General features: G+C 53.1%; 1 protein-coding gene across 2 annotated transcripts in view; it reads left to right on the top strand.

Moving 5' to 3' along the window:
* The window catches only part of CCDC22 (CCC complex scaffolding subunit CCDC22), a 102709-nt gene that overhangs the window by 77707 nt on the left and 11770 nt on the right, over positions 1 to 13232 (top strand). For both annotated transcript variants that reach the window (XM_086940154.1, XM_086940155.1), the window contains exons 16-17: positions 2215 to 2274; positions 2879 to 2953. In XM_086940154.1, the coding sequence (XP_086796280.1) occupies positions 2215 to 2274; positions 2879 to 2953 (135 nt within the window). The remainder of the gene's footprint in view (positions 1 to 2214; positions 2275 to 2878; positions 2954 to 13232) is intronic.

Genomic DNA, 13232 nt, shown 5'->3' with positions numbered 1-13232 from the left:
TCAGAGAGCCCTTCACACCCTAGAAGTCCAGCGTTCTCCTGTATCGCACCAACAGGACCAGACCAGGTATCGGAGAGCCCTTCACACCCTAGAAGTCCAGCGTTCTCCTGTATCGCACCGACCGGACCAGACCAGGTATCGGAGAGCCCTTCACACCCTAGAAGTCAAGCGTTTTCCTGTATCGCACCAACCAGACCAGACCAGGTATCGGAGAGCCCTTCACACCCTAGAAGTCAAGCGTTCTCCTGTATCGTACCGACCATACCAGGTATCGGAGAGCCCTTCACACCCTAGAAGTCAAGCGTTCTCCTGTATCGTACCGACCATACCAGGTATCGGAGAGCCCTTCACACCCTAGAAGTCAAGCGTTCTCCTGTATCGCACCGACCAGACCAGACCAGGTATCGGAGAGCCCTTCACACCCTAGAAGTCAAGCGTTCTCCTGTATCGCACTGACCGGACCAGACCAGGTATCGGAGAGCCCTTCCCACTCTAGAAGTCAAGCGTTCTCCTGTACCGCACTGACTGGACCAGACCAGGTATCGGAGCGCCCTTCACACCCTAGAAGTCAAGCGTTCTCCTGTATCGCACCTTCCTTCGGATCGATCAGCAGCATGTTTCCAAGGCTGGAATGGCCAGATGGATGGTGGGTGCATCCAATCCTGGTACTACAAAGCCTGTCAAGGCATACCTCCTCCCAACCCAGGGTGCACTTTACACCCAAGAAAACTACAACGATGGCTTACCTTTATCCTATTCCAATGAGTGACAAGCCATGCAGCTATTTGGCCAACCCCAGACACTTTCACTGAGCACCTTTGTTCGGGCATTTTTCGCCCACCCGCAGACTATGGTGGGCCGGACCGTTCGAAGGACTGTGTTTAAAACCTCTGCATCACCCACGTGCGAGCCACCACTTGGAGGGGAATTGCTTTACAGGCTACACAGAGCACGTGGATCTACAGCAACACATGCTACAAAAGGAAACTGTTACTTACCCTGTTAGCATTCGTTCGTAGCGTGTAGTGCTGTAGATTCACTAATGCCCTCCCTCCTCGCAGGAATCTTGGGCTGTACTTCCAGATCTCTTCTTTTATTATTGAACTTACTTTTACAATACACATGGTGCACCATACTGCGTTGACTCGCCACTGCACGCTTAATCTCACCTGCTGTGCAGAAATCAGTCACATGTAGGCCGCGTCCATGCTCATTGCCTGCTACGGGTGGAGTCCCAGTTTATCCCGTGACTCAAAAGCCTTCTCTTTGATGAAACAAAACTTGCTAACGCCCGAACCCAGCACTAGATGGCAGGAGTATGCAGTGCATCTGAATCTGCAGCACTGCACGCTAGAAAGATACTTACAGGGTAAGTAATCATTTCTTTTCCTTGTCCAGCTTCCTAGATTCTTAAGTGATTCTACTGTCTTCTGATGTTCTGTTAAATGCATAGAACATCTGAGTAGTTTAGACTCTGGTGAAAGTGGAGCCTCCGACTCCTTGACTTGATTTTGGGTCGTATAAAGAGGTGTGTAGACTCTGTTGGGTTCTCCAAAGTCGGTCCTGGAGGGCCGGTCCATGCCAGATTCTTGAGATAACTACATTTATCTAAATGGGGATATGCTAAAAATCTGGCATGGATCGGCCCCCCAGGAACGACTTTGGAGAACCCTGCTCTGTGTAGTCAGTGGCTGTTTGTGTATGTAAACAGCTCTGTTAACATTGATTTCCAGCCAGATGTCCTGGATTAATTGAAAAATATTCAGAGCTAAAGAACTGTAGTTAGATGCAAGTCATTTATTTTCATCTCCTATTGTTGACGCCCAAAGTTGGAGGAATAAATCCACAAAACAACCAAGTGGCAAAAAGGCCCAGCTGCGTAAAACCCTTCGGAGTGTTCGTCGGTAGGTAGGAGTTTATGGCAGCGGGGAGTGCCAAGTGACATTTCCAGGTTTGCAGGCTCGTGCATGTGTATGCCAGACTGGCTGCTGGGCATCACAGCTGGTTCCTGTGAATGTGAGAGCGGAGACTGGCAGTGTTGGCTGGCAAATATGGCAAGTACCTCGGAGTGCAGAAGAGTGGTCCAGCCTTGCAGCGAACGTTGGCTGCTTCTTGGGATTGCTGACTGGCAGTGGTTTTACGGCCGGTGGCTGGTTGATGCTTTGACTGGGAGCTGCTTTCATTGGGTGAACTCTACTTTCCCTGTTCCTTTAGGACGCCAAGCAGGATGAATCTGTGAGGAAAGCCTACAAGTACCTGGCGGCTCTGCACGAGGTGAGACGATTGTGCTTTTTTCTTTCGTTTATATATTGGATTTGATCTTGGCAGGACCAGATGCATGCCAATAATCCGTTCAGAAAAGAGGCCATTGTGAACTCGTTTTAACTTGTGATACTTTGGCCCTTCCACTGAATGCCGCATGCGTCTGTGCAGGGCTTCTATTTGCTGCGTTTGTTTTCCCATTGCGGATGGATTGAAGATATTGCTGTCCGTGTTCCTTTCATACTGGTGTGTGGGCTTACAGTAACCAGTGCCTATGATCCCTCGCTCGTGGAGGTGGGATTAGAAGTTGCTGTCAGTGTTTCATCATCTGTCTGCATTTCTTCAGTGTGTGGGCGGTTGCTTTCTCTTGGTGCTCCTTGTCCTGGTGTCTGGGACAGCACCCTGTGCCTCCAGTTTTACTATGCTCTGTCTCTTGTGTCATTCATTAGCCTGTCTGAAACCTTCGTGTCCAGCACGGTCTTCTGTCTCTCGTGCATCAGTGTGCTCTGTTTCTGCTTCCCTAGCTGATTTCACTGCGCTCCATGTCTAGTGCTTGTCATTGTGCTGTGTGTATCTTGACTCTTTGCACTTCGCTGACCCTCTGTGCTCCCCTCAGAACTGTCTCCAACTGATTGAAACCATTGAGGACACAGGAACCATCATGAGAGAAATACGTGACCTGGAGGAGCAGGTGAGTGACACTGGCAGGGCTGGAGAGGTGGGTGGGTGACACTGCCTGTGCAAGCCAAGGGGTGGGAATGGCAGGGCTGGAGGGGCGGGTGAGTGACACTGCCTGTGCAAGCCAAGGGGGTGGGAATGGCAGGTCTGGAGGGGCGGGTGAGTGACACTGCCTGTGCAAGCCAAGGGGTGGGAATGGCAGGGCTGGAGGGGCGGGTGAGTGACACTGCCTGTGCAAGCCAAGGGGTGGGAATGGCAGGGCTGGAGGGGCGGGTGAGTGACACTGCCTGTGCAAGCCAAGGGGATGGGAATGGCAGGGCTGGAGGGGCAGGTGAGTGACGCTGCCTGTGCAAGCCAAGGGGGTGGGAATGGCAGGGCTGGAGGGTTGAGTGAGTGATACTGTCTGTACAAGCCAAGGGGGTGGGAATGGCAGGGCTGGAGGGTTGGGTGAGTGATACTGTCTGTACAAGCCAAGGGGGTGGGAATGGCAGGTCTGGAGGGGTGGGCGAGCGACACGGTCTGTACAAGCCAAGGGGATGGTAATGGCAGGACTGGAGGGGTGGGTGAGTGATACTGTCTGTACAAGCCAAGGGGATGGTAATGGTAGGACTGGAGGGGCGGGTGAGTAATGTTTCCCAAGCAGATTATGGGGCCTAGGATCTGAGGGATTAAAGGGAGACCTGGATAAACAGGTGAGTCAGATATGGGCTGTGAAGGAGAAGGTGTAGGCACTAGAAATGAAGGGATCAGGTGATTAATGTTTTATGTTCAGATGGGAGAGGTGTGAATAAGGGGTAGATCCTAGAGGAGAAGAGCTATCGAAGCCTCCCCGCAAAAGGGCTCAACAGTGATTGACTCGGTTCCTGGGAGAGGAAGGGATGAAGAGGAAAGCTGCATCTTATAAGTAGCTTCTCACAGTGCACCTGAGTTGAGACAGCCCAGATCCACTGGAAAAAAAGTAGGGAGCCCAGACGTCTGGAGCCCCACTGGAGCGGTTAGCCTTTGAGGTTTTGGTGGGAAGGGAACAGACTGCTTTGTCAGCTAGTGTCAGACCTGAAGACCTCAGAACTCTTGCAAGAGAAAACCCAAAGTCCCCGTTTTGGATTTTCCCAGAATGCTGTGCAGGACGGTTAGGACGGGTGGAGGGATGATGTGCATCCTAGCGTTAGCCCGGGTGCCTGGCCCCTAAAACTTTCCACCCCCACTTAAAAACTCCTGCCCAGGAGAGAGACGGTAGAGAAGACCCTGGACCTGGGTGAGACAGCAGCAAACGGATGCCCAGCTGGAGGGAGAAGTCTTCTGATGCCTCAAACATGGACGGAGGACGTTCACTCCAGGTGATCTCCAGGACTAGGATTTGCCTCGCCAGGGTTATTGTGCTGGCCCCTTATGCCCCCTGAGAACCCATTGAGGGAAGGACCAACTCCACTGCCTCCTGGCTGTCCTTCGATAAGCCAGGAGGCTCTTGGGCACGGACCGTGCTGCAAGGAGAGTGTTCCACTGGCTGGCTTCAGGGGGGCTGCATAGGAAGCCCCCACCAGCAGAAGAAGACCACCGGGAACCTGGTGGTGCATGGCGCCGCTTGCGCTTCCCTGCCAGCTCCCCAACAAAGGTGCCCTTGTGAAGGCAGGGGACGTACGCAAATGTTCCTAGTAGCGCAGCAGGGCCACCAGGAGGAAAACAGCATCTAAGGTGAACAAAATAGTCTCAACTGGCCAGAGATCAATTGATTACCTTTTGTAAAAAAAAAAAAGATTAAACGGAGTGTGTGGCAAAAAATCCATTCCCCCGCCCCCTACCTGGCGTAGGGCAGGGCCCGGTGGGTCAACACAACAATCCTTTTATTTAATTTTAGACATGGGGCGTGCATGAGTCCCCTCCCAAGAGGCGCTACCAGTCCCAAGGAACCCATCCCTCCGAGCTCGATGGTACATGGCAGCTGCTGCCAGTTTCCCACGTATATGGACCGCGGGTGGGAGATAGAGGGAGAGTGCCGGCTCCTACTCTGGAACAGCACCGTGTCAGCCGGGCGGGGAGCTAGCAGGGCAGCGCAAGAGTTGATTCCGTGCGCTGGCCCAATGTTGCTGGAGGCTGTGGGTGCATTGGGTGGGAACGGGGGACCCAAAGTGGAAAAAAAAAAAAACGTTCTTGCGACTGCCACGTAGAAAGAAGAGAGCTGGCAGACCGGCTTATTATATATTCATATCATCCTGGCGTACCATATAATGCCCTGGGATTTCTCTAATTTTAATATTTTGTTCCCTGTGGTGGCTCCAAAGTGGGCAGGCACACCTGCAGTGGTTAATGCGGAGGTTCTGAAGATCAAGAACTGCACCCAGGCCATCCTACTGGCTCCAGATTGGACCAGGAGAGTGTTGCACCCGTAACGTCTGGCCATAAGCATCTGTACTCTGGTTCGGCTTTCTCTTCGGGAGGATCTCCTGTCACAACAACAGGGTAAAGATCTGCATCCGAGGCTGCACAGCTTACACCGCCATGCTTGGAGACTGAGTGGCGACAGTTGATGGCCTTCGATCTTCTCACCCCCAAAATAGTAAAAGTTATTTTGGCAACTAGCCATCCCTCGACTAAAACATAAGTTATGCAATTTTAAGAATATGCGCTCGATTTGGAGTTGAACATTCCCTCAACCACTCCAAACAGTATTAAAAGAAATCCAGGACCCAATTAAAATGGCAGGACTGGAGGGGTGGGTGAGTAATGTTTCCCAGCAGATTATGGGGCCTAGGATCTGAGGGATTAAAGGGAGACCTGGATAAACAAGTGAGTAAGATGTGGGCTGTGAAGGAGAAGGTGTAGGCACTAGAAATGAAGGGATCGGGTGATTAAGGTTTCTGTGATTTCCATGCGACGGCTGCCCACGCCAACTATTACTATTTGGGGTGAGGTCGCAGCGAGGCTGTGCTGCGAGCTGTGCTGCCTGGACGCCTGCTGCCTTGAACTCTGATACACTGAGTGCGGCAATACGGGGAAGAAGAGACCCGCCATCTTGTGCGCGCGAGTGACGAACTTCCCTGTCTGCATAGCCTGAGCCAGTGACTGTGTGTCTGCGACCTAGCTGCGCCCATCCCTCACGGGGTGCGTGATACTCTGTGTGGGCCCCTGTGCCTATACCTGAGAGTGATTCAGAGTGACTATCGACCTTAGCATGTATTGGCGACCCAGGAACCGCGAAAGGAATGACTGCAAGACTGGTGTAACACACTGCGAGGCCATAAGTTCCCTGACCCCCATCGGAGACGGGTGGAGTGCACTTCGTCTATGGGCCACAAATGCTGTGGTGGTGTGTACGCCTGGTTATAGGGAGCCCGGTCTCTCAACTGTGCATCCCTGCGTGTGACCGCACCATCTCCCATCGCAGGCTCCCCCTGTTCATAAGGAGCTGACGGAGGATGCCCGCTGTGCCGTGTGCATCGCGGCTTGCCTTGATGCTTAGGTCCTGCGCGATCACTGGCTGGAACCCTGCAGGAAGCCAGAGTTTAGGACCCCCGTGAGGCGAAAGGGTCCGACAGCAGTTTCCCCCTGGGCCCCAGGAGCGGGTGGAGAACGCCCGTAGCCTGCCTTCCTTCTCCACGATCCTACAGACCGGCTGGTCTCCCAATTGAGTCCAGAGGAGGGAGGGGCCCTTTGTGTGTCTGAAGAGTACCCCCTCCGCTTCTCGTGTTTCTGTCTTTGGCTGGAGGCACAGCGTGGGGTCTCTATGTCCTGAGACCTGTTGAGCCCTTTCATCTCTGTTCATGGCCCTCCATTTTGATGGTACCTTCCCCCACCTATCATCAGTAGAAATCTTTCCCAAAATGGCCTCTCCTTCGCTGATATTATATTCGGAACTGGAGCAGCGCTGAGAGACCGGCGGAGTGACAACGCGCGAGTTCTGCCAGCGGCTAACTGCTGAAGCTGTCCACGACGTGGAACCCCCTTCTGCCTGAAGCGGTAGGCGGCGGTGGAGTTTCCATAAATAAAGGGGACTTTTCAGAGGATGCTTGAGGGCCTGGCTTGCACAAGTAAGCTCCTAACAAAGTGACAGGCGGGCACATTTATGTGCAAGGCAGGGCAAAGACCTCAGAGCCCGTTTCAGTGCCCCTCAGCTATGATGCATGGGGAACCAGCAATATTAGATGTGGACACGGCTCACCCATTAAGACACCACTTTGCATAATTGGTGTGGAGGATGCAGCAGTCGCAGTAAGTGCGTGTACAACTAACCTTCTTTCATTAGTCTGTCCAAACCTGCCATTGTGTGCCATCAATGCTGCCGCAGTCCTGGAGAAATGTGTCATGTGAATGCTTTTGTCTGTGCGTGTATGAGGGTGTGTGTGCGGACGGACGCATGTGTGTGTGCACCTGTGCGTGTACGAAAGTCTATGTTCTGTAGTAGGGGATCTCTGTGTATAGTCATAATCTAGTGAATAGTCCCGCCCATGTGCGTGGACCCCGGCAATCAAAAATAATCTCTTGAGTTGTCAAATCATGCAGAAACTGCAAAGACACTTAAGAGAGAATTTAAAGACAAATAATGCAGCCTATATCCACAGGCTACACTGTCCAGTACTTCAACTAGAAATTCCACCAACAAAACCACACACAACCCAGCCTGCCCAGTTTCTTCCATAGAGAAACTTGCCTCTACCAGTAAAGACTCTGGAATGATAGAGAGAAAGGCATGGACAGACAAGCCCCATAGGCTGCCATTATGTGGCTTAAATAGGATACTGTGCGTTTAAGAGAACTTTCCAGAACTTCTCCCAGTATCCCAGAATGCACAGCAGGTCCCTTTTACTTTCAGTTCTTTTTTCCGGCTCCTGCTAACAGGACCCTGGCATTGAGCTCTCCCTTGTTTCAAGGGTTTATTGGATTTTTGTTCACTTTTTTGATGAGTGTTTGAGTATATATTCCTTGGTGCTTCTCTTCTCTCCTGTGTGTTGGTTCAGGCTTTTTAGGGCTCTAAAATGCCTGCTCTTTTCGACAACTGCCCAGCATGTGGAAGGAAGAAGGCCAAGAGTGATCCACACGACGTCTGCATCGTCTGTCTCCCTGAAGCACATGTCCCTGAAGACTGTGACATCTGCCAGCAACTTTCAGCAAGGACCCTGAGGGACAGGCTGAAGATTAGGCTTCAAGGCCTTGAAGAGAGACGACTGCAGGCTGCAGGTGGGTCTGGGCAGGCTGGGAAGGTTCCCTCTGCCTCTGCTGAGGCCTCTGGGGGGTTCCCCAGAGGCAGGAAGACCAGCAAACGGTCCCAGTCTCCGTCGACATCGATTGCATCGACGACGTCGAGAGGGATGACGACGGTGTGTTCCCCATCTCCCCGGGGCTCCGGGTCGAGACGGCGTGATGATTAGACGTCGTAGGGCCTGGATAGGCCGCCGTCGAGACCACCGTCGAAGGCATCTTCACCGTCGACGTCAGCGTCGAGCTATCGACGTCGAAGAAGGAGCGATAGGTGTCGGCGCTCGCCGTCGAGGCGATGTCGCCGTCGAGAAGACGATCGGCGTCGAGGGGATCCTCGACGTCGAGGACCTCGAGAAAGCGGTCGGCCTCAAGGAGGAGTCGACGCTCGTCGTCGCGGAAGCGGCGTTCGACGCCAGAGTCGCGGAGGTGACATTCGACGCCTGAGAAGCGACGCTCAGCGTCGAGAAGGAAGAGATAGGGGTCTAGGAGTCGTTCCAACTCCCCTAAACGGCGCAGAAGGAGTTCTGGCGCCTGAAGTCACGCTGGATCTAGTGAAACCGGTCCCCGGAAGCTTGTTTCCTTCCGAGTATAAGAATTGGCTTGGTAGTTTGGTCTGCCCTGTTCCCATAATGCACTGGGCCAGGGACAGACTAATTTGCATGTAGCCAGGTTCTGAGCTAGGATGGTGCAGTGAGTTAAAAAACGGTGATGGGTCAAGCCCTGATCTGTTGAGTGTTCTGTGTAATTCAGATACTCTGTCCATCACCACCCCTTTTTCTGGATCTAGTGGAGGGCGCTGGAGAAGGCGATCGCCTGCTGGAGGGGCTGGGTCGCAGTCCCCTCCCCCGAAGAAGTCACCAGGCTCGGTGTACTCTGGTATATACTCCACCTCGGCCGAAATCGCCCCCTCCCCCTGTACCTAAGGAGGACCCTCCCACCAACCCTCCGCTTCCACCACTTCCACCCTCAGGACGACCACTACCACTGCTTCCGCCGCACGGGCCCGCCCCTCGGTCGGAGTTACCTCCTGTTCCTCCGCCTAGGTCCGAGTCACTACCTCCTCTTCCTACACCGCCTAAGGGGACGCCCAAACCGAAACCCCAGGATGTGCCACGGAAGACACCTCCACGGAAACCTTCGGAGCGCCCAAGAACTGGGAGGTCGCGCTCTCGGTCCAGGAGGAGGAAAGGATCGCGCAACAGATCATCCACGAGGTCGAGACACCGCCATAGGAGGCATAGGTCTCGCTCCCATACGAGGTCCTCAGGGACCAGGGACTACTCCCCGACTTTGTTGGGATCACCGGACGCAAGGGTGTCGCCTGTTGATGACCTGGTGGCGTTCCATGATGTCCTACTGAGAGACGCTTCAAAATTGGGCATATCCTTGACGGTGCCCACGCCTAAGACATCAGTCATTTTCGAGACACTTCACCAGAAACACCTGTCTCGTCCACTACTACCTCTGGTGCCGGGCCTGGAGGACCCGGCCATGGACCTTTTCCTCACCCCTGCGGTGACTAAGGCGGCACCATCGAGATTGCAGAAAAAATACCGGGCTCCCGATTCGGACCAGGCTTTTCTAAGGGTGGAACCTCCTCCGGATTCGGTGATTGTGACGGTGGCCCGCAAACAGCATGCCACCACCCCGTCATCCACAGTCCCCCCGGACAAAGAGTCTAGATGGATGGATTCAGCTGGAAGGAAAGTATGTGGAACATCGGCGACCTCTATGAAGGCTGCGAGTGCCACGGCTTTGTTGGGACGCTATGACCGCGCCCTCTGGGACTCCCTCCAGCAGTTTGCGGAACACTTGCCTCGCGAGAAGCGGGAAGATTTCCAGGAAGTGCTAAATGAAGGGATGCTGGTAGCGAATCAAATTATCAGCGCTGCAGCAGATTCATCGCTCTTGGCGGCACATGGCTTTTGCCATGGGATCAACCAGCAGTGACACGCCTGGCTCCGCCATACGTCATTGAAACCAGACGTACAGCAAAGGGTGGCCAACCTTCCATTCTCTGGCGAAACCCTATTTGGGAAATATGCGGATGACGAAATGGCCCGCATGAAGGCGGAGGCCGAAACACTCACGGCTGTGGGTCTAGAGAAGCCCAAAGAAGTGAAGAAATCGTACCGCCCATTCCAACGGCGGTTCGGTGGGCAGGGCAGAGGACGTGGCCAAGCTTCGGGACAGTCACAGCAACAACACCAGTTCCGTAAGCCGTTCCAGAAACGCCCGAAGGGCAGAGGTGGCCAACAGTCGGCACGGGGTCTAGGCCCTGAGCACTTACTTCCCCCGGATCTGTTACCCACTCCGGTAGGGGGAAGCATTCAATTTTTTCTGGCAGAGTGGAGAAAAATTACTCAGGACAAGTGGGTGCTGAATATTGTTTGCAATGGATACAGTCTTCGGTTCACCAGCCCGCCTCCAGCAATTCCGCCGGTCAGCTCGCAGTTTCAACTGCGCGAGCTCCAGGCAGAGGCAGATATCCTGTTAAGGAAAAGGGCGATAGAAGACGTACCTCTGTCTCAGAGAGGAAGAGGTCTGTACTCCTGGTTCTTCCTCTTCGCAAGAAGGACAAGAACGAGTTCAGGCCCATTCTGGACTTGCGACAGGCAAACAGATGGATTTGCAGGGAAAGGTTTCGCCTGCTATCGTTGCATCAGGTTTATCCTCAGTTGCAACAGGGAGACTGGCTATGTGCTATAGACCTACAGGATGCGTATTTCCATGTGCCCATTGCACACAAACACAGGAAGTTCCTGCGGTTCCAAGTCGGCGCCAATCATTATCAATACACAGTACTCCCATTCGGACTAAAGTCGGTGCCGAGAACATTCTCGAAGTGCATGGCGGTGGTAGCGGCACACCTGAGGAAGAACAAGGCGTTTGTCTACCCGTACCTGGACGATTGGTTGATCAAGGCATCCTCCTTCTCGGAAGCGCGAGCACACTTCCAGAAGACATGCGTTCTCTTGAACAAGCTGGGGTTGCACATCAACATGTCCAAGTCTGTCCCGACTCCGGTCCAATGCATACAGTACTTGGGGGCCTCTGTCAATACGCTGTCAGCAAGCGTGTCTCCTTTGGAAGAGCGACGATTATCACTCCTTCGGAAGGCTCAGGCTCTTATGACCACTCCATCTACAACGGTGAGGACGGTGTCTTCTCTACTGGGATCGATGGCCTCTTGTATCTTCCTGACGCCACACGCACGGCTGCACATGAGACCGCTGCAGGAGTGTTTGGAGGACCAGTGGGATCAGAGGAAAGGATCTTGGGACGACAAGATACGACTGTCTCTGCATGCTCTTCAGTCACTGAAGTGGTGGTGTTCAGCGGAGAATCTCCTCAGAGGGGTTCCCTTCCGCAAGGATATTCCCACTCAGACTGTCGTGATGGATGCTTCTCTCCAGGGGTGGGGAGCGCACTCCGGAAACCTACAGATTCAGGGAACGTGGTCTCCGATGGAGTCCACGTATCACATCAATTTCCTGGAACTCAGAGCTGTTCACTTGGCACTGAAGGCCTTTCTTCCGTCCTTTCAGACCAACTCTCTGCTTGTACAGACGGACAATACCACCACGATGTATTACCTCAACAAGCAGGGGGGCTCAAGATCAGGCACTCTGTCGCAGGAGGCGCAGGCGATCTGGCACTGGCTTCTGGCCAGAGGACTGACGATAACGGCTACCCATCTGCCAGGTGTGCAGAATGTTCAGGCGGATGCACTGAGCAGACTGATTCAGGAAAACCACGAATGAGTCATAAACAACGAAGTACTAGGAGAAGTCTTCGCAAGGTGGGGAACTCCAGACATAGATCTGTTTGCCACTGCCGAAAACAGCAAATGCCGAGACTTCGCCTCCAGGTACTACCAGCAGGGGACGTTGGGGAATGCCCTATGGATCGACTGGTCGAACAGCTTTCGGTGCGCTTTTCCACCCATTCCCCTGATTCCGACGGTGCTCATCAAGCTGTCCAGGTCCAGGGCGCGGATGATACTGATTGCCCCGGAATGGCCCAGGCAGTGGTGGTTCACGGACCTGCTTCACCGGTCTGTCCTTCCTCACATGCGGCTGCCGTGCAGGCCGGACCTTCTCACGAAGTTCGGGGGGCAGATCTTGCACCCCAACCTCTCGTCTGAGTTTGGCGGCATGGCTCCTGAGATAGTGCAATATGGCCATCTAAATCTGCCGGAAGATTGCATGGACATACTGAAGGAGTCTAAGAGGCCTTCCACTCGGACTTCCTATGCTTACAAGTGGAAGAGGTTCTGTATCTGGTGCCAGTCCAAGAACTATGACCCGACGACGTGTAAGGAAGACGTCATCCTTCCTTACCTTCTACATTTGGCGTGGTCTGGCCTTAATGTTCATTCCATTAAGGTTCATCTGGCTGCACTGACTGCCTACAGGAAATTCCCTTCAGACTTCCTTCTTCCAGATCCCTGTGATCAAAGATTTTTTTGGAAGGCTTGAAGAAAGTGTTCCCTCCTGTCAGGCTTCCTTCGCCTTCATGGGAATTTAATGTGGTGCTGTCCAGTTTGATGAAGGAGCCTTTTGAACCCATTCATAAGGCTTCGTTGCAGCACCTGTCCTGGAAGGCGGCGTTCCTCGTGGCCATTACATCGGCCCGCAGGGTGAGTGAAATTCAGGCGTTGTGTTGCCAAGAACCTTATACTGTATTTCATGCTGCTAAGGTTGTTATGCGTACTCCCCCTAAATTTCTTCCCAAGGTTATTTCTGATTTTCATGTTAACCAGACCATAACTTTGCCTACGTTTTTTCAGAATCCTTCATCTCCAGCGGAAAGGTCGCTGCATTCCCTGGATGTTAGGAGGGTTTTGAAATTTTATCTGGATAAAACCAAAGATATTCGTAGGTCAGACCAATTATTTGTCAATTATGGATCGGTCAGGACGGGTCTTGCTACCTCTAAGCAGTCCATCTCTAGGTGGATTGTGTCCTGCATACAGTTGTGTTACCAAAAAGCTAATTAGACCTTAGGGGGTAAGCCTAAGGCTCATTCCACCAGGGGAAAAGCTGCCACGACAGCTTTACTCCGTAATGTTCCGATTGCAGAGATCTACAAGGCCG

The sequence above is a fragment of the Lissotriton vulgaris genome, chromosome 10 (assembly GCF_964263255.1).
Source record: "Lissotriton vulgaris chromosome 10, aLisVul1.2, whole genome shotgun sequence".
Taxonomy (NCBI): Eukaryota; Metazoa; Chordata; class Amphibia; order Caudata; family Salamandridae; genus Lissotriton; species Lissotriton vulgaris.
The sequence above is the reverse complement of the archived record's forward strand: the minus strand, read 5'-3'. Positions and strand labels throughout refer to the sequence as shown.